The sequence below is a fragment of the Lissotriton vulgaris genome, chromosome 1_1 (assembly GCF_964263255.1).
Source record: "Lissotriton vulgaris chromosome 1_1, aLisVul1.2, whole genome shotgun sequence".
Classification (NCBI taxonomy): Eukaryota; Metazoa; Chordata; class Amphibia; order Caudata; family Salamandridae; genus Lissotriton; species Lissotriton vulgaris.
The window spans coordinates 267,378,747-267,398,925 of NC_141685.1; the positions used below are offsets into that span (position 1 = coordinate 267,378,747).

The 20,179-nt window shown below is 47.8% G+C and overlaps 1 protein-coding gene across 1 annotated transcript in view; it reads right to left on the bottom strand.

The window, feature by feature from the left end:
- EIF2B3 (eukaryotic translation initiation factor 2B subunit gamma) overlaps positions 1–20,179 on the bottom strand; it is a 479,361-nt gene that overhangs the window by 427,092 nt on the left and 32,090 nt on the right. The window contains exons 2-3 of the mRNA XM_086952297.1: positions 8,898–9,054; positions 2,346–2,491 (exon numbers count right to left, since the gene is read on the bottom strand). Coding sequence (XP_086808423.1) covers positions 2,346–2,491; positions 8,898–9,048 — 297 coding nt within the window. The 5' untranslated portion in view covers positions 9,049–9,054. The remainder of the gene's footprint in view (positions 1–2,345; positions 2,492–8,897; positions 9,055–20,179) is intronic.

Consider the following 20,179-nt stretch of genomic DNA (forward strand, 5'->3'; position numbering starts at 1 on the left):
GAGTGCAAAAATGTCTAGGGCATATAATTGTCAGGCTTTGTGTCTACTCACCAGAGCAATAAACAAAACAAGTGCCCCAATGCAGAGAAGGAGGTCAGGCCTTAAAGTTGATAGGCCAAGGTTGACAAAATGTAAACTTTTAAAGTATCCCTATAGGCGAAATGACTGTTACTACTCCTAAGTAACCCGGTCCTGTCAGGATCGAGAGCACTTCATACCCTAAACAAATTCAGGAATAAATCCAGATTGGGAGCAAACCTGGGTAAAAGCAGTGGGGTTTATCTCTGATCATACATTGGAGACAAAGATTTGGCTCGCCAAGCACACGTGCTAATCCACACCGAATAGTCAAATATTTAGACAAACAAATCAACACAGAACTTCAAATATTAAGGCATATTGATAACCAAAAGACCAGAAATTGTTTAGTTAAAAATATACAACCTATACAGTATTTACCAGATACCCAACACTACTCCACCCTCCATCTTGAGGATTAGCCGAAAAATATTTAAAAAATTGATACATTTCCCCAAATATTCAATACATCCTCCAGGAATGCCCCTTTATTCCCTATCCACCTTAAACACCTCAACCTCTCAGTTGTGATCCTTCATATTGCAGTGCGGTATCACATGTGTAGCCATGGTCAAATGTTGCAAATTTGCTTATGAGAAAGGGCTTGGAATGGAAGACCCTCTATCTCTTTACCGAGCAGTGCAACTACAGTCATTAGCGACTGGTGATACGGACTGTCCACAGGGCCAGCTTACTGAACAGAATGGTGGGCACTAGGAGATGTCTTCCTTTTACATTAGTTCTATAGAAGTAAACACCCGCACACCCTTCTCCTGCTCACTGGGGGGACACTCAACACCTGGAAAGCCTCACTGTCACAAACACAATAGCATGACAAAATTATCAGAGGAACCCTGTTGTGGGTAGGCAACGATATTCCCAGGTGACTGCCATGAAGAGCTTTCAGGATTGGGACCTTATGGGTGTTTCAAACCATGACAACATAGCAAAACCAAATATAATGAAATCTTTTAATAGCGTAAGGGATTTAGTCAAGAAAAAAAGTAATTCTTCCACTATCTGAAGCTGAGAAGCACCATTATGCGACATCTCATTGGTCTTCCAAATATCCCTGAATTCAACTCGCTTGAAAATGAATTAGTTTAGAAATAACTAATAATAACCTTCCACAAGACATTTAATAAACTATGAATCACCTGGGGGTGGGTCAAACAGACGACAAAGACAGTTTTTTTTTACTTCATGGCACCAAGAGAAGCCAGAATATCCACCACCGGCTAACAGTACAAATTTCTCCACCGCATCTGCTTGAAACCACTATGGTGGATGCAGCGTAGCCAGACCCATTAACTTTGAGATGCAGGTCTGAGATGGCCAACTTCCTGCATACAACTTCAACATGTAGGGTTATCCACTCCTTCTAATACACTACAAGTGATGAGGCATCAGACAGACTTAAACCCCAAAATGGCCCCTTTCAAATATTGTAGATGAGGGAATCAAACATCACTAAAAGGCAATACTGAGATAGGGTCTGACCCTGGGTAAGAGGGCCATAGCTAAGAACCGCAGAAACGCATCCGTCCCTAGGATAAACAAAATGGAAGGCTGGACTAGACACTTGCTGTACATTGGAACTGCCTGTTTGTGCAGCAAGGTGATGCCCCCAAAAGCATACAGAGATTTGAGAAAGATGGCAACAATACTGGGAGGGTGAGGACTGATACCACTAGGAGACAGGTCAAAGGGCTGTAAGAAGCAAATTGCTTTATTCAACACTGTCCTTCAGGTTAAAAATAAGACATGGTTTTGTGTACATAAATATGTGACATGCTGATAAGTGTGATTCTTTTCTGTAATGTAAATAGCATTATTTGCCATAAGGTTTGTGTGTAATTGTTGCTTCAACATTATAAAATCGAATAGAAAGACGAGATAAAAAGAGAAAACTCTTAAAGTGGAGAGCAAGCCCCTTTCCCCCCGAGGAGTGCTAGCACTAGGTGCTGGGCCAATCTCAAATCAGGCACCCCAAGACTCTGATTATTCAAGAAAGGACTGTCTCTCCGAAATCTTTCCGCAACATACAATAAAAAACAGAAATAGGTAGGAAAACTATGATTTAACATCAGACAATGAAACAACATGCTTACAAACCTTGATATTAGGACAACAAACAAAACCGCAATGTATTGGGTTCAGTCCATTTCAAGCCTGCATCTCATAAAAGAGCATCATAGACTGCCATAGAGTGGCCTGTTTTAAGTTAAATATTAAGAGTTCATGTCTGCTAGAGGATGAGGTTGTACCTTGATTTTCTGGTGAATGTGCCTTAGTGAGTCCGCTGTTCCCATATCACCGGCCGTATCGTCCGGGATGCACACGATGTCCAGTCGCATCTTGGTGTCGGGGCTCCACATCTTCTGCACCTCCTTAGTGGTGACTACAATAACCTCTGTGAGGGAGAGCAGAACACCCATGAAAATGAAAGCAAGTAGTACACAAGATACCTCTGAAACTCCTGCAAGTGCAGACCTACTCATAAGAAGGGCAGCCAACAGGTTGGACAGCACTGTACAGTCACTTGAATGGTCCAGTACAAAGGATGTAGTGGCTTCGTCAACAGAGAAGAATTGTTGTTTTTCTTGTAGGAGACAACTAAAAGTCCTTATATAAAAAATTGTATTTCAACCACTATAGAAGTGAGTGGAAGCCATCTCAAGGGCCGCCGCAAGCCAAAAGCACCCACTGCACAGGTCAACGTGCACCAAGCACGTTTGGCCCCAGAAAAACCTTGGCCTATCTATGGATAGCCTGTTAAACCACACATGAAATAGAATAGCGGAAGTGTAGCGAATAGACTGTGATGTAATAGAATTTTGTGATTTTAAAGTGGAGAGTGGGAATGTGTCAACTGAATAATGTTCTTGCTTGGGTAGGTTTTTCTGTACCTGAGCTGTAGTATATGTAACAGAAGACTTATGTTCATCATACCATAGTTCAACTTCAGTCATATCTCTCATGCCTTTCTACCAACCGCGCTGAATAAGTGGTGACATTAGCCACAAAGCAGACTTACATTTATAAAATGTAATTCATCTTGACAGTGCTTGGTGCTAGACTACAGAAGACCTTAGAAAACATGAGGGTGTGTATGGCACTGCACTCTGGAACCTCGTCCTGAGAAGGTTTAATTTTGTACGGTGTCAGAGGTTTAGGAAGACCAGTGGTTTTACCTGGTGTAGAATAAATAACTGCAGTTGGATCTATGACACAAAAAGAGGCGATGGACCATATATAGTTGTTGTTTGTACCGTGTAGGGCGGATAGCCCACTCTTCGTTGCCTTGGTATATATTTTTCAGCTACTAGCAATCTTTAAATCAGTTTCCATCGTGGTATTGTGCTGCGAGCCTGCGAATAAATGTTTGCATCAATGGCAAAAGGTAGTGGCACTTCAGAAATGTAATCTAGCTGAGGCAGACTCAAAGGCAAAATAAGGAAGAATCAGTGGGATTTCAGGCAGAGCCATACACAGGACTTAGTCGGCCAATCTTTCAGAGACACTCAGCTGCTTGAAATATCTAGCTTCTACGTAAATATGAGGACATTAATCATAACAGAGCTCCGCATCAAGCGGTTTACTTTTTCATTTCAAACAGAAATCCAAAAGCAAGATTTTCTTCATAAAAATAAAAAGGAAAATGCTCCCAAAATACTCCCCTCGCCTTGGGAGTCACAAGACGAGGGGGGCATTTAGCAGTTTTCATTGCCCATTACTGCCACGGTTTCCCGGTGATGTCGGGCAGTGAACACTGACCTATAATTCCACCCATCTAAATTAGGGGAGCAGATGTACAGGTCTGCCTTCAACGGCTCTTACCCGTAGGGCTGTCGGAGGAATTTTCTCACTAAAGCAAAGTCCGCTTGCATCTAAATCCGGCAGGCAGATAACGTTCCTGGCGGTAAGGACGCTCCTTCACACTTGAGACAGAAAGTCCATACTTCCAAGAATGAAATCAGGTCCTTTGTCTTCAAAATTCGAATGGACCGACTGCAAATGAATGCAACATAAGTGAGTACTGCTTCTTTCTATTGACTTGTATTACAGACGGTTGGTTTATGCCTCTCTTAAAGCAGTTTGTTTTTCATTTCCATTGATCTTAAGTTGGTGGTTGAGAAGAGCGTGGACTGATAGCTATAATTTGGTTTGGCCATTGTCTCTTGTGGCACAATACAAATTTGGATCCCTAAATAGTTGAGGGGTACCCTGTCAAGTAATAACCCCCGTTTCTCTAACCAGAGCAGTGGTCTGATAATGCATGCTGACCTACCATGAAGTTTGAAATGGAATGGAATGTAGATTTATAAGGCACTCGATTGCCCGGATGCGTCTTGGGGCACCCACTACTCATGGATGTGAGAAAAGAACCAGAGGTTTTTAATAAGGGATCAGTCAGGTGTTGAGGAAACCTATTGACAGAACAGCCATGTCTGCATAGCTTTCCTGAATTGGGGAAGACCTGTTGTTTCCTTCAGTTTCAGAGGAAGGGTGTTCCAAAGTTTGGCAGCGCAGATTAAAAAGCTTCTGCCTCCCTAATGGGATTTCCTGAATCTGCGAACAATTACATTCTTGGCTGCTGACCAGTGCAAATGCCTGGAAAGGATAAACCAGGAGAAACTGAGATAGTCGGGCCAGAGCTGTGAAGTGCTTTGAAAGCAATGCACAAGACCTTGAATCCAATGCGCCTCTCAATAGGCAGCCAATGTAGCTCTTTGAGGGTCGGTGATGCCGACGGATGCCAGGGAATCCCTAGCAGTAGTCAAGCAGCCGCTTTCTGCAGGACCTGCAGTTTGTTTAGCATGAGTGGCTCCTCTGTAATGGCAGAGGAGAGTCGCCCCACAGCCCATGCTGGCAGACGATAAATAAAATGGTAATAACCCATCATGTTATAATTTTTTTTATGCTGTCTGTCTGAGCTCCGCAATAAGTATTGGGCGGGGCCGGTCAAGTCAAGGAGGCGGAGTAGTGTGCAGGTATAACTGCGCATGTGTGTTTGGCCGGCCATCCTAGGCCAGCCAAACACAGATGTACACTTCTGTTTCTCCAACCCAGCTGTCTTACTTCCGGGTTGGAGAAAAGCCACTGGCTCCAATTCAATGTCTGAGCGGCAAATGAGGCCGCTCAGACCAATACTGACGCTGCTCTCATGGAACCTGGATTGGGTGTGCAGCCTGTGTCATGAGGGCCCATCACCTTCTGGCCCGACAAGAGGAGCAGCCAGGCGGCCATCAGAGGGAGCAGAGTGGCACGCAAGCCTTATTTTTTTTGCTTTTATATTATTCCCACCCCCCAAACCCCTGCCCTTCCCTGCAGCCGCCGTACCACTTTAGATAGGCTGAGGCCGCCACTATTGTTTAGAAGTCTTTGCTGCATATTGGTGTAGAGCGCATTGCAATAACCCAATTTGGATAGCACAAGGGCAATGACAACGGGCATCTGCAGCTCCTTGGGATTAAGTGCAAGTATTTTCTGAGCATCTTTAAGTTAAAAAGGTTGGACTCAGGGAAGACCCTTGCAGCACTCCACACAAAAGGAAACAAGCGTTTACAATGCAATAGGTCTCGCAGCATTAAAGTTTGAGTTATTGGTATTGTGTATGACAATGCCAATAGTTTTAACTTTCGAAAATGTGACATCTATAGCATTTCTATTGCAATTTGTGTTGTATTTACGTGACTTAGATGTATTGATATTACAAATAACAATGGCTTTTAATGTTTTTAAATAATTAACCAGCAGAACAAGCAGCAATCTGAGGACACCCATCCCATGCACCACTGCAACCGGCGGGGAAATTGGATAGATGGAAGATAGCACCCCACCCCTGCCCCAATAGAATTACCCCCCACATCCTTTAACAAGTGACACCTTTGACAGCAACCCTCTTTATGTGCACCAGTCACTCTCGCCCTCAAACTAAGGTGCAAAACTGCCACCCCAAAAATGAAATGGACACAACACCCATGGGCACTCACCTGCCAACGGCCGTAGGATAGCAGCAGCACAGAGAGTGGGATAGCGGTGCCGGACATGGCGTGCGTGGAGGGCATGCTGTACTCGGAGTTGTAAAAAACCTCAAGCTTCAACACGGGCGTCGAGGAGGGTCGGGGCGCCGCACTAAGTATTTGGTGCACTGGCCCAGGTACATCACCCACACCCAGACGATGATCAGCCGCCGGCCCACGTAGGGGTCCACGTTCCAGATCCAGAAGGGAAAAATTAGATACAGAAGAGCTGGTTGCCCAGCTCTGTGCCCAGGGTGAACAAGTAGTACAGCGCCCGGTTACTGATCTCGAAAGGCTGGCCTTCCTCCCCGGTTAGAGAGTTCCTGCGCTGTCCTTTACCCCAAATCCGGTCCTTGGGTGGCCTGTGCTGCAGCTCCTGGTGCTCCCGTCCATTTGCTACGATTTCTTCCGCCCCGGAGTGCTTCTCCTACCCCACACAGCCGCTGGAAGCGCGCCACCATGTCCGGGTGCTGCAAGTCCTCGCAGAGCTGCCGCAGCCTCTTCAGCGTCCCCATGTTTCAAATCACGGGGCCCGGGCTCGGCGCCGCAGCTGATAACGGCTATCTCCCCTCCGGCCTGAGCCTGTATCTGGCTGCGGGGGAAGGCTGAGTCGGGGCCGCCCAGCACCTGGAGGCAGTCAGCGCTGCTCGGCCTCCGCCCCTGAGAGGAGGAGCCGCGATACGACGGAATACAGGGCACTCGAGAGCAGCAGCGCAGGCCTTGCGTTACAACTGCTGACTGACTGGGAAACTCGTGAGCCGAAGCGGCCGTCTGAGCCAAAGTCAACCATGTACACACCACTCCCAGCAGGCTCCGAGGGGCAGCGCTCAGGGAACCAAACCACACCTGCAAATGTGAGAACCCACCCTACTGACAGGCGCGAGACAGAGGCCAGTCAGCCACACAGCGGTCGGTCTTTGCTGCCAGAGGGAAGCCGCTGTGACAGCAGTCACGAGACCGAGTGCTTCCTCCTGGTCAGCACGAAGGCGGCTTCCTGTCGCCTATTAGAGAACCCCCTCCGTTTCAAAGGCTTCTTGTGCAACCGTAATTAAACGAAGAGCAGATAGAAGATGTGTTGTAATGGCTACAGCGGCAGACTTAGAAGCTGGGGGTTTAGTCTTGGCGGGAGGCGCAGGCTACCTGTGATTCTGGGCAAATCACTTAAATCTCTCCGCGCCTAAAATGAAACATGTCCCCTGTCTGTCTGTAATGCAATTGGTTGCTGCTAATGTTAAAGTGCTTCGATACCCTGGGTCGAGTTCGCGCTATAAGAACGAACGTGTGAAGTGGCGGCGGCAAGGGGGGGGCGGGGTCTCTGTATGTGTGTGTGCGTGCGTGTGTGTAGGTGTGCTCGTGTGTGTGCGCATGCGTAAGGGGGAGGTGTGGCTGTGTGGTACAGCTTTCCAGGAGAGGAGACAGGAGCTAGGCACAGCGAGCGCGTTCGCGTGCGCGTGGCTCGCTCAATTCCGAGCGCGTGGCCAGCTCCTGTCCCCTCTCCTGGGAAGCAGAGTTGCTCACAATAGGTCTCTGGCGAGACCGCGCTTACGCGCGGTTCAACGCCAGGAGACCTAAAAAGGAGTGGACACAAATTAGTCCACAGTAAGGAATTGATCCTATTCCAATAAAGTATTTTAAGAGAGCGAGTGACACTTCTGAGTCCCATGGAGAGGAGACGGTCAATCAAAAGTTTATAATTGGCCATGTCAAATGCTGCAGAGAGGGCCAAAAGAATGTGAAGACAGCGTTTCCTCCTTTTTCTAGGGTACATTTTGACCATGGTGTCAAGAGGTATAAGTCTTGATAACATTTATTGCAAATTTGGGATACAGGATTTCATTCACAAGAAAGCCTCTATTTATAGGTTCGTCTGTGTGGGTGCTTGACCAAATTAAATAACTTATTGTCATTTCCTTTGATCAGATTTTGACATCCTAACAATTATTTTCATTGTCAATTTGTAGTCACTTTATGTACAGATCCTTGAGGAGACACTTGTGATGTCATATGTGGCCTTCTCTAACCCAGATAGGCCAAACAGGTGCTCAGTATCCTCCACTTCGAAGGAGATTACTCTCACCACAGGCAATAGACACCCATTTATGAGGATTTTCTGTGGAAATAAGCAGGGTTTGGAAGACCACATTGTTCTATGACAGAGGGTGACTCCCTGATGCGGGGACAGGAAATAGAGCAAGTCTTCAAGGGTGTATTTGACAAGGTCATTCCAAATGTTCACAATGATGGTGCCCAGCATGACTTAATATTGCTGCGCTACCACTGGCACATGAAGACTGATTTAAAGGCTGGAGCATTGCAAAGGCTGATTTCAGGCATAGTTTCAGACTAGGACCAACTCAAGCCTTTAATTGACTAGTTGTTGCCAGCTAACTAGATCCTGTTTGGTTTGCGGTTGCTTCCTCATGAATTAAAGGTGGTCTTTTTTCGTGGTCACACTACAATTTGTTTCGAAGCATTTAGTTGATTATATAATTAATTTAGTAACTGTAAATTCTGTATTTTACAGTCAATGGTATTGAAAGGCTCTTGCCTTCACCGCCTCATGGCAGTGTCTGTGAGCCTGATTTCTACTTGGTACCAGGTCAGGCTTTTGAGGTGTATCACCAGATTCTGTGACCAGACTATGATACTCTGCTTCCCTCGCTCACAACGCCACCGCAGCTCATTCTTTACTCAGCTGGCAAAGCACACTCATCATTCTGTGTCCAACATGAAGTTCCACAAGAATACCACAGATCATACTCATCTGGCCACCACATCAGCACAAGGTCTCACCTTCAAACCCGGCTCTCTCCAGCATGTTGATGGGGTACCAGATTAGCGGCTTGCTGCCCACCAGAAGGAGTGGTTTTGGGATGCTGGAGGTGAGATCCATCATTCGAGAGCCCCCTCCCACGGCCATGATCACTGCCTGCAGTTCCATCATTCAAGCCTGCAAAGTTAAGCAAATGTGCACCAGTTTATTTACAACAATAGTTCGGGTGACCATGTTTACTTAGCCAGATTTCGGCCTACTTTGCTGTTTTTTTACTTTATTGCATTACACAACAATGAACTTGATACAACTAAGAAACCTACAATTAACAGCCAATAATAGTGCAGCCAGCATGCAAAGTGCAGAAGAGTAGGTCTATGTTAGGCTTTAAGAACAGTAAGTAGGTTTAAATCACAGAAAATATAAACAAGCATTTGCAATGCAATAGGTCTCGCATTAGGAAAGTTTGAGCTATTGGTATTGTAAACAACAAATTTTTAGGTCGACCTCTGCCAATGCGCTTGCGCATTGCAGATGTCGATCTTTTGTAGCTGAAGCCAACTCTTTGAACCAAGCGCGGATTCGGATTACATGCAGTTCATGTGTCCGTGCACGCGCTTCAGACCCGCCACAGCAATGCCGAGAGCTTCACACTTCAAAGGTTCCCTCCCACCCTTCCGACTTCAGGCATTCAAACGTGAATTCTTCCCAGTGCGCAATGCCGAGGGCTTGTTTCTTGTGTAGCGCTACGAGTACAAATTTATATTCAGTTGAACAAAAGCAGATCCACTGATGGCAACAATCTGTGAAGTTGAAAGGCTGCATTTAGGAGAACCTGCCACCAAGTGGCCAAAACTAGTAATAAAAATGTCAACATAAATCCAGCAGTGCTCTTTTTAGGCTTACTCGAAGAGTGCTTTCAAATTAATTAATATACGGCTAGGGCTAGACAAAACCCTGCCTCACACACACTGCGCTGCCTCACACACACTGCGCTGCCTCACACACACACACACACACTGCGCTGCCTCACACACACACACACACTGCGCTGCCTCACACACACACACACTGCCCTGCCTCACACAAACACACTGCGCTGTTACAAACTGCACTGTGAGACACACACTGCCCTGCCTCACACACACACTGCCCTGCCTCACACACACACTGCCCTGCCTCACACACACACTGCGCTGCCTCTCACACACACACACACAGCGCTGCCTCACACACACACTGCGCTGTTACAAACTGCACTGTGAGACACACACTGCACTGCCTCACACACACACACTGCCCTGCATCACACACACACACACTGCCCTGCCTCACACACACACACACACACTGCCCTGCCTCACACACACACACACACACTGCGCTGCCTCACACACACACACACTGCGCTGCCTCACACACACACACACTGCGCTGCCTCACACACACACACACTGCGCTGCCTCACACACACACACACACAGCGCTGCCTCACACACACACACACACACTGCGCTGCCTCACACACACACACACTGCGCTGCCTCACACACACACACACAGCGCTGCCTCACACACACACACACACAGCGCTGCCTCACACACACACACACACAGCGCTGCCTCACACACACACACACACACACTGCGCTGCCTCCCACACACACACACTGCGCTGCCTCCCACACACACGCACTGCGCTGCCTCACACACACACACACTGCGCTGCCTCACACACACACACACACTGCGCTGCCTCATACACACACTGCGCTGCCTCACAAACACACACTGCGCTGCCTCACACACACACACACTGCCCTGCATCACACACACACTGCCCTGCCTCACACACACACTGCGCTGCCTCACACACACACTGCGCTGCCTCACACACACACACACACACTGCCCTGCATCACACACACACTGCCCTGCCTCACACACACACTGCCCTGCCTCACACACACACACACTGCGCTGCCTCACACACACACACTGCGCTGCCTCACACACACACACACACTGCGCTGCCTCACACACACACACACACACACTGCGCTGCCTCACACACACACACACACACACTGCGCTGCCCCACACACACACACACTACGCTGCCTCACACACACACACACTGCGCTGCCTCACCCATACACACACTGCGCTGCCTCACACACACACTGCGCTGCCTCACACACACACTGCGCTGCCTCACACACGCTGCGCTGCCTCACACACACTGCGCTGCCTCACACACACACACACACACACTGCGCTGCCTCACACACACACACTGCGCTGCCTCACACACACACACTGCGCTGCCTCACACACACACACACACTGCGCTGCCTCACACACACACACACTGCGCTGCCTCACACACACACACACTGCGCTGCCTCACACACACACTGCCTCACACACACACTGCGCTGCCTCACACACACACACTGCACTGCCTCACACACACACTGCGCTGCCTCACACACACACACACACACACTGCGCTGCCTCACCCACACACACACTGCGCTGCCTCACCCACACACACACTGCGCTGCCTCACCCACACACACACTGCGCTGCCTCACCCACACACACACTGCGCTGCCTCACACACACACTGCGCTGCCTCACACACACTGCGCTGCCTCACACACACTGCGCTGCCTCACACACACTGCGCTGCCTCACACACACACACACTGCGCTGCCTCACACACACACACACACTGCGCTGCCTCACACACACACACACACTGCACTGCCTCACACACACACTGCGCTGCCTCACACACACACACACTGCGCTGCCTCACACACACACACACACTGCGCTGCCTCACACACACACACACTGCGCTGCCTCACACACACACACACACTGCGCTGCCTCACACACACACACACTGCGCTGCCTCACACACACACTGCGCTGCCTCACACACACACTGCGCTGCCTCACACACACACTGCGCTGCCTCACACACACACTGCCCTGCCTCACACACACACTGCGCTGCCTCTCACACACACACACACAGCGCTGCCTCACACACACACTGCGCTGTTACAAACTGCACTGTGAGACACACACTGCGCTGCCTCACACACACACACACAGCGCTGCCTCACACACACACAGCGCTGCCTCACACACACACACACACACACTGCGCTGCCTCCCACACACACACACTGCGCTGCCTCCCACACACACGCACTGCGCTGCCTCACACACACACACACTGCGCTGCCTCACACACACACACACACTGCGCTGCCTCATACACACACTGCGCTGCCTCACAAACACACACTGCGCTGCCTCACACACACACACACTGCCCTGCATCACACACACACTGCCCTGCCTCACACACACACTGCGCTGCCTCACACACACACTGCGCTGCCTCACACACACACACACTGCGCTGCCTCACACACACACACACTGCGCTGCCTCATACACACACTGCGCTGCCTCACAAACACACACTGCGCTGCCTCACACACACACACACTGCCCTGCATCACACACACACTGCCCTGCCTCACACACACACTGCGCTGCCTCACACACACACTGCGCTGCCTCACACACACACACACTGCCCTGCATCACACACACACTGCCCTGCCTCACACACACACTGCCCTGCCTCACACACACACACACTGCGCTGCCTCACACACACACACACTGCGCTGCCTCACACACACACTGCGCTGCCTCACACACACACACACTGCGCTGCCTCACACACACACACACACTGCGCTGCCTCACACACACACACACTGCGCTGCCTCACACACACACACACACTGCGCTGCCTCACACACACACACACTGCGCTGCCTCACACACACACTGCGCTGCCTCACACACACACTGCGCTGCCTCACACACACACTGCGCTGCCTCACACACACACTGCCCTGCCTCACACACACACTGCGCTGCCTCTCACACACACACACACAGCGCTGCCTCACACACACACTGCGCTGTTACAAACTGCACTGTGAGACACACACTGCGCTGCCTCACACACACACACACAGCGCTGCCTCACACACACACACACAGCGCTGCCTCACACACACACACACACACTGCGCTGCCTCCCACACACACACACTGCGCTGCCTCCCACACACACGCACTGCGCTGCCTCACACACACACTGCGCTGCCTCACACACACTGCGCTGCCTCACACACACTGCGCTGCCTCACACACACTGCGCTGCCTCACACACACTGCGCTGCCTCACACACACTGCGCTGCCTCACACACACTGCGCTGCCTCACACACACTGCGCTGCCTCACACACACACAGCAATGTATCACACTGCGCAATCACACACTGCGGTGTACATACATATATATATATATATACACACACATCTGCATAACACTATAAATACAAATATACATGCATGCATACATATATGCATACATATGCATCTTATGTACATAACGGTTTGAAAACACATAACACTCAGTGCCATACAATTACACGCCTCATACTTACACTCTACTCAATGCAACATAAATACACTACATATAATCACACACAGTTCCACATAATTATATGCTACATAATTACAGTGATCTCAATGCAACATGCACCCCAAATACCACTCAGTACCACATAATTACATACCACATATTTACTATACTGAATGCAACATACACTCCACACAATACTACTCAATGCAACATACTGATATAATACATAATTACACTGCCTCAATCCAACATACACTACAAATAATACCACTCAGTGCCACATAATTACACACCTCATGTTTACACACAACTCAATGCAACATAAATACACTCCACATCATACCACACAGTGCCACCTAATTATATGCTACATCATACCACTGCACTCAATGCGCAATGCACACCAAATAACACTCTGTGCCACATAATTACCCGCCACATTATTATATACTACTAAATACAACACACACTCCACACAATACCACTCAGTGCAACATATTTATATGCTACATAATTACACTACACTCAATGCAACATACACTCCAAATAATACCACTCAATGCCACATTATTACATGCCACATAATTACACTCTACTGAATCCAACACACACTCCACACCATACCACTCAGTGCCACATAATTATATGCTACATAATTACACTTCAATCAATCCAACAGAAATGCACTCCACATATTAACACTCAGTGCCACATAATTACATACCACAAATTTACACTCTACTCAATAAAACTTAAATACACCCCTAATACCACTCAGTGCCACACACTTACAAGCCACATTATTACACTCTACTCAATACAACATAAACACTACCACAATAATACCACTCGGTACCACCAAATTACACTCCACATATTTACACTCTACTCAATGCAACATACATGCACTCAACATAAAGCCACTCTGTACCGCATAATTACACATCACACATTTACTGTACTCTATAAAAGATACATACACTCCACATACATGTCACATTTGCAAAAGTTTAAACTATTGGCATTATAAATGCCTGCTCTATTAATTTATCTATTTTCTAAAACAACACATAAATAAAAAAAATTCAATTAACAATTCGAATAGCTCACACTTTCCTAATGCGAGACCGACTGCATTGCAAATGCTTGTTTATTTATGTGTTGGTTTTTAAAATAGCGAAATTAATAGCTTTGTCATTTACAATGCCAATAGTTATAACTTTCGCAAATGTGACACCTATAGCATTTGTAATGCAATATGTGTTGTATTTACGTGACTTAGATGTATTGCTATTACAAATAACAATGGCTTTTAATTTTTGTTTAATAATTAATACTTAAATAAAAGTTATTGTAATTTATAATGGCAATAGCTTAAACTTTTGTAAATAACTTGTGTGAAGATTATGTTCAGTGTATTTTATTGTGACAAAAATCCAAGAACAGAAGTGAAATATTAACATCTTTTTGTGACATTTGTAATGAAGCTCGAAACATTGAGAGGACATATTTGAACCAGTTGTTGTTGAATGGTTGCACAGATTGGTGTTGTGGTGGCGACGAGTGATGCTGTAGCGTTCAGTGATGCTGTTGTAGCGCATAGTGATGTTGTGGTGCCCTGAGTGATGCTGTGGTGGTGCTGAGTGATGCTGTGGTGGTGCTGAGTGATGCTGTGGTGATGTGATAGAGTGAGTGCGATAGATAGATAGATAGACAGATAGAGTGAGTGCGATAGATAGATAGATAGATAGATAGATAGATAGAGTGAGGGCGATAGATAGATAGATAGAGTGAGGGCGATAGATAGATAGATAGAGTGAGGGCGATAGATAGATAGAGTGAGGGCGATAGATAGAGGGAGGGCGATAGATAGATAGAGGGAGGGCGATAGAGATAGAGGGAGGGCGATAGAGATAGAGGGAGGGCGATAGATAGAGGGAGGGCGATAGAGATAGAGGGAGGGCGATAGAGATAGAGGGAGGGCGATAGATAGAGGGAGGGCGATAGATAGATAGAGGGAGGGCGATAGATAGATAGAGGGAGGGCGATAGATAGATAGAGGGAGGGCGATAGATAGATAGAGTGAGGGCGATAGAGATAGAGGGAGGGCGATAGAGATAGAGGGAGGGCGATAGAGATAGAGGGAGGGCGATAGAGATAGAGGGAGGGCGATAGATAGATAGAGGGAGGGCGATAGAGATAGAGGGAGGGCGATAGATAGAGGGAGGGCGATAGAGATAGAGGGAGGGCGATAGAGATAGAGGGAGGGCGATAGATAGAGGGAGGGCGATAGATAGATAGAGGGAGGGCGATAGATAGATAGAGGGAGGGCGATAGATAGATAGAGGGAGGGCGATAGATAGATAGAGTGAGGGCGATAGAGATAGAGGGAGGGCGATAGAGATAGAGGGAGGGCGATAGAGATAGAGGGAGGGCGATAGATAGAGGGAGGGCGATAGAGATAGAGGGAGGGCGATAGAGATAGAGGGAGGGCGATAGATAGAGGGAGGGCGATAGATAGATAGAGGGAGGGCGATAGATAGATAGAGGGAGGGCGATAGATAGATAGAGGGAGGGCGATAGATAGATAGAGTGAGGGCGATAGAGATAGAGGGAGGGCGATAGAGATAGAGGGAGGGCGATAGAGATAGAGGGAGGGCGATAGAGATAGAGGGAGGGCGATAGATAGATAGAGGGAGGGCGATAGATAGATAGAGGGAGGGCGATAGATAGATAGAGGGAGGGCGATAGATAGATAGAGGGAGGGCGATAGATAGAGGGAGGGAGGGCGATAGATAGATAGAGGAAGGGCGATAGATAGATAGAGGGAGGGCGATAGATAGATAGAGGGAGGGCGATAGATAGATAGAGGGAGGGCGATAGATAGATAGAGGGAGGGCGATAGATAGATAGAGGGAGGGCGATAGAGGGAGGGCGATAGATAGAGGGAGGGCGATAGATAGATAGAGGGAGGGCGATAGATAGATAGAGGGAGGGCGATAGATAGATAGAGGGAGGGCGATAGATAGAGGGAGGGCGATAGATAGAGGGAGGGCGATAGATAGAGGGAGGGCGATAGATAGAGGGAGGGCGATAGATAGATAGAGGGAGGGCGATAGATAGATAGAGGGAGGGCGATAGATAGATAGAGGGAGGGCGATAGATAGATAGAGGGAGGGCGATAGATAGAGGGAGGGCGATAGAGATAGAGGGAGGGCGATAGATAGAGGGAGGGCGATAGATAGAGGGAGGGCGATAGATAGAGGGAGGGCGATAGATAGAGGGAGGGCGATAGATAGATAGAGGGAGGGCGATAGATAGTACCAAGGTGAAACACTTCTGCATGTTAAATAAATTCACTTTTTTCAAATTTGAAACAACTTTATCATATTTGTGCATGATGTTTGTTGCATGATCTACTTGGCACATCTTTTGTTGGCTGATCCCACTGTCATGGTCAAGCCAAGACCCTTGAATAGGAAATTATAAAAGGGGCGGAGGTCCCAGCACATACACCTCCCCTGAAGCTACATCCCCGACTGCCTGAATATATCTAAATTCATGCTTTAAATGTATCACTTTCATAAATGCCTCCCAATGTAGTGATATAATCTGAAGTAACAAGGTAAAACTCTTCGGCGTGTTAAAATAATACATATTTTTTCAATTTGCAGTGACTTTATCATGCTATTTGTTGCATGGCTTACTTGGCACATATTTTCTTGGCTGATGTGGTGGTCATTGTCAGGCCAGGAACCGACTGGGAAATTATCGGAGATTAGTTCACTCCATACACCCCTCCACCCCTGTGTATTTTTTACAAGAGATGATAGCAACTTTCCCCCACTCCTGTGTTTGCATGGGCAAGTACCATCAGGTTCTACCTGTTGAAAAGTGTCTGTGTAAAAAGGGCGAAAAACTGTTTGCCTAGATTATTCACACAGTTATAAATCAGATGCAAACCAGCAGTACAGACGTGGCATAAATGTTATTCACGCCGGGGTGTGTTTGCACTGGCTAATTATAGCTGGATTTACCTGCCCCCTCGGATGTCATGCATACCTCCGCTCTATAAATACGTCTGTTGTAAGCATTGATCAGCCCTCGGAGAAGCCCCTCTCGCGGCTGAGAACAGTTTGCATGTGCGGTGCCAGCACTTGTTTACATGCTTTAATGGGAGGGGGTGCTGCAGCACAGAGGGTGTCCCGATTAATTAGGTTATTAAACACGTTATTACACTTGAGAGCCGCATATAAAGACCAATGTCAACGCCTGTCTAGTTGCCTTGAATGCAGCCGCCCTGTGTGGCGTTTCCTGAATCGTGTTAAAGGTCAGCCTATTGGGTGCCACAGAGACAAATCAACTGACGTAAACAAAAGAGGAGGAGGGTCCCAAACACGACAAGAGACAAAGTACCGGATTGACATGTAAACCCGGATCATCCTGTGACTAAGGTCGGCAAAAACAAAAACAAAAACAAATATCAGCAGTGGAATTAGAATGCGTCACAGGTTTGGAGGGCGCCCATTGCCCGTTCTTTCGAGACCGCTTCAGAGAGTTCGGTGCGTTTTGGCGCGGAGCAAGCTGCAAGGAGGCTTCACGTAAAACAGGTTCTCGTCAGATGCCCACAAGGTCAATAGAGTTCCTATATTTATTTAGGCAGTAATTATATTATTCCTAATGATTACCGTCGCACAGAAATACGTGAGAGTGTGTGCCGTTTCCACGTCTGAAAAACATACGTCATCGAGCCAGAATGGCCACATTTTGTTAACATTCTGAAGCAGTGATGCAGCTGATCCTGTCGAAGCTGTCAGACGGGACACAGGCACGGAATGAAAACAAAGCCAGAAACGTAGGAGGAGAGAATATTGCACAAATATTGGAGTAAGTTGAGAATAAAAGACATAAAAACATGGCAGCTAAGATTACATTTTAATATGTAAGTGGGACAGCAAAAATGAGCCTCATCCACGAACAATAGTTTCCCTCTAGTAAGACAAGGATTAAAGCATAACAAGCTCTCGGCATTGGGTGGCGGGGGCGGGAGAGCGGCTTAGACACTTTAGTGAGGCAGCGCTGTTCAGCAAAACAAGCTCTGGCATTGCGCGGAGGGGGGCAGGGAGCGGCTTCCTTTGAAGCCTGAGGCCGAGGCTCAGACAAATGGTGTGGGATGTGGCTGGCGAAGTGCACACACCTGGCTCACATGAACTGTACCCGATCTGCAGTTTGGGTAGACTTTTGAAAGCCTCACTATAATCTCGCCAAACAAGCATTGCTAAAGCAATGCTGTAGACGAGACCTAAAAAATCTATACTACTATTATAAAGAGAGAACTGTGTCCTTTGAGCAAGGTAAACTCGAAAGGTACACCACCAATCGCAACACCCAATACAGCGTTGGAAAGGGCAGTTGCAGCAGAAGGACACAGGCTAGGCAGACGCCCACCATATACATTTAAAAAGTAAAAGAACCGTGCCAGCAAAGTAGTCCCTTGTGGGCGTGTCTGTGTTGTGCTGTGGGCTTGTGCTGGGGGCGTGACAAATGCTGGGGGCGTGTGGTACGTTCCGCCCTTCGGGCTGGACTGTTCCCATGAGGCACAGGGTCAAGGCTGATTTGCATATGGCCATGTCTGAACTGGGGTGGTGTGGAGTGCAAAAAAACGATGGATTTAGGCCCAGATCTCTCTACTGGCGTGAATGTATGACATTGTTCTGCATTCTGTCCATCAACTGTTGTTTTTGCATTTGTCACCCCGAGTGGGATGGGTATGCTGAGACGTGAGTCCCATGCTCTCCACACCACTGGAGTCAAGCTAACCTGGCTGAAGACAGCTGATAGCCAGAAACTGGTGAAAGAAATGGCTTTGGCAGTTCAACCTGGAATGTTTCCATGAGGCACAGGGTCAAGGTAGACTTGAACTGGGGGTGGCGTGGAGTGCAAAATAAATGATGGATCTATCGGGATGAATTTATGGCATTGTTCTGCATTCTGTCCATCAACTGTTGTTTTTACATTCTGCCCTTCATGCCATGTCTCATAATGTGTGCTGGGGGTGTGGGCGTGTGCGGGGCTCGCGTTGTGTCAAATATTTCATTGTTTTTTCTTCCCAGGTTCTGTACATGCCAGCTCCGCGTGTCCACCCTGCTCCCTTTAAATACCCCTGCACCCCATAATCAAAACCCACCCTTACTCCTTAAAATACCCCAACACCCTTAAAAACGAACCCATCTTAACCCTATAAATATACCGTGTACCCCAAAACCCAAACCTATACCTAAATCCTAAAAATACCCCAAAAACCAAACCTACCCCTGAACCCTAAAATACCCCTGTACCCCATAACCCAAACCTAGCCCTGAACCCTTAAAATACCCCTGTACCACAAAACCCAAACCTACCCCTGAACCCTAAAAATACCCCTGCGCCCCAAAACCCGAACCTAGCCCTGAACCATAAAAATAACCCTGTACCCCAAAACCCAAACCTACCTCCGAACCCTAAAATACCCCTGTACCCCAAAACCCAAACCTAGCCCTGAACCCTAAATATACCCCGTACCCCAAACCTAGCCCTGAACCCTTAAAATACCCCTGTACCCCAAAACCCCAAACTACCCCAGAACCCTAAAAATACCCCTATACCCCAAAACCCAAACCTAGCCCTGAACCCTAAAAATACGCCTGTACCCCAAAACCCATACCTATCCCTAAACGTTAAAACTACCCCTGTACCCCATAACCCAAAACTATATCTGAATCCTTAAAATACCC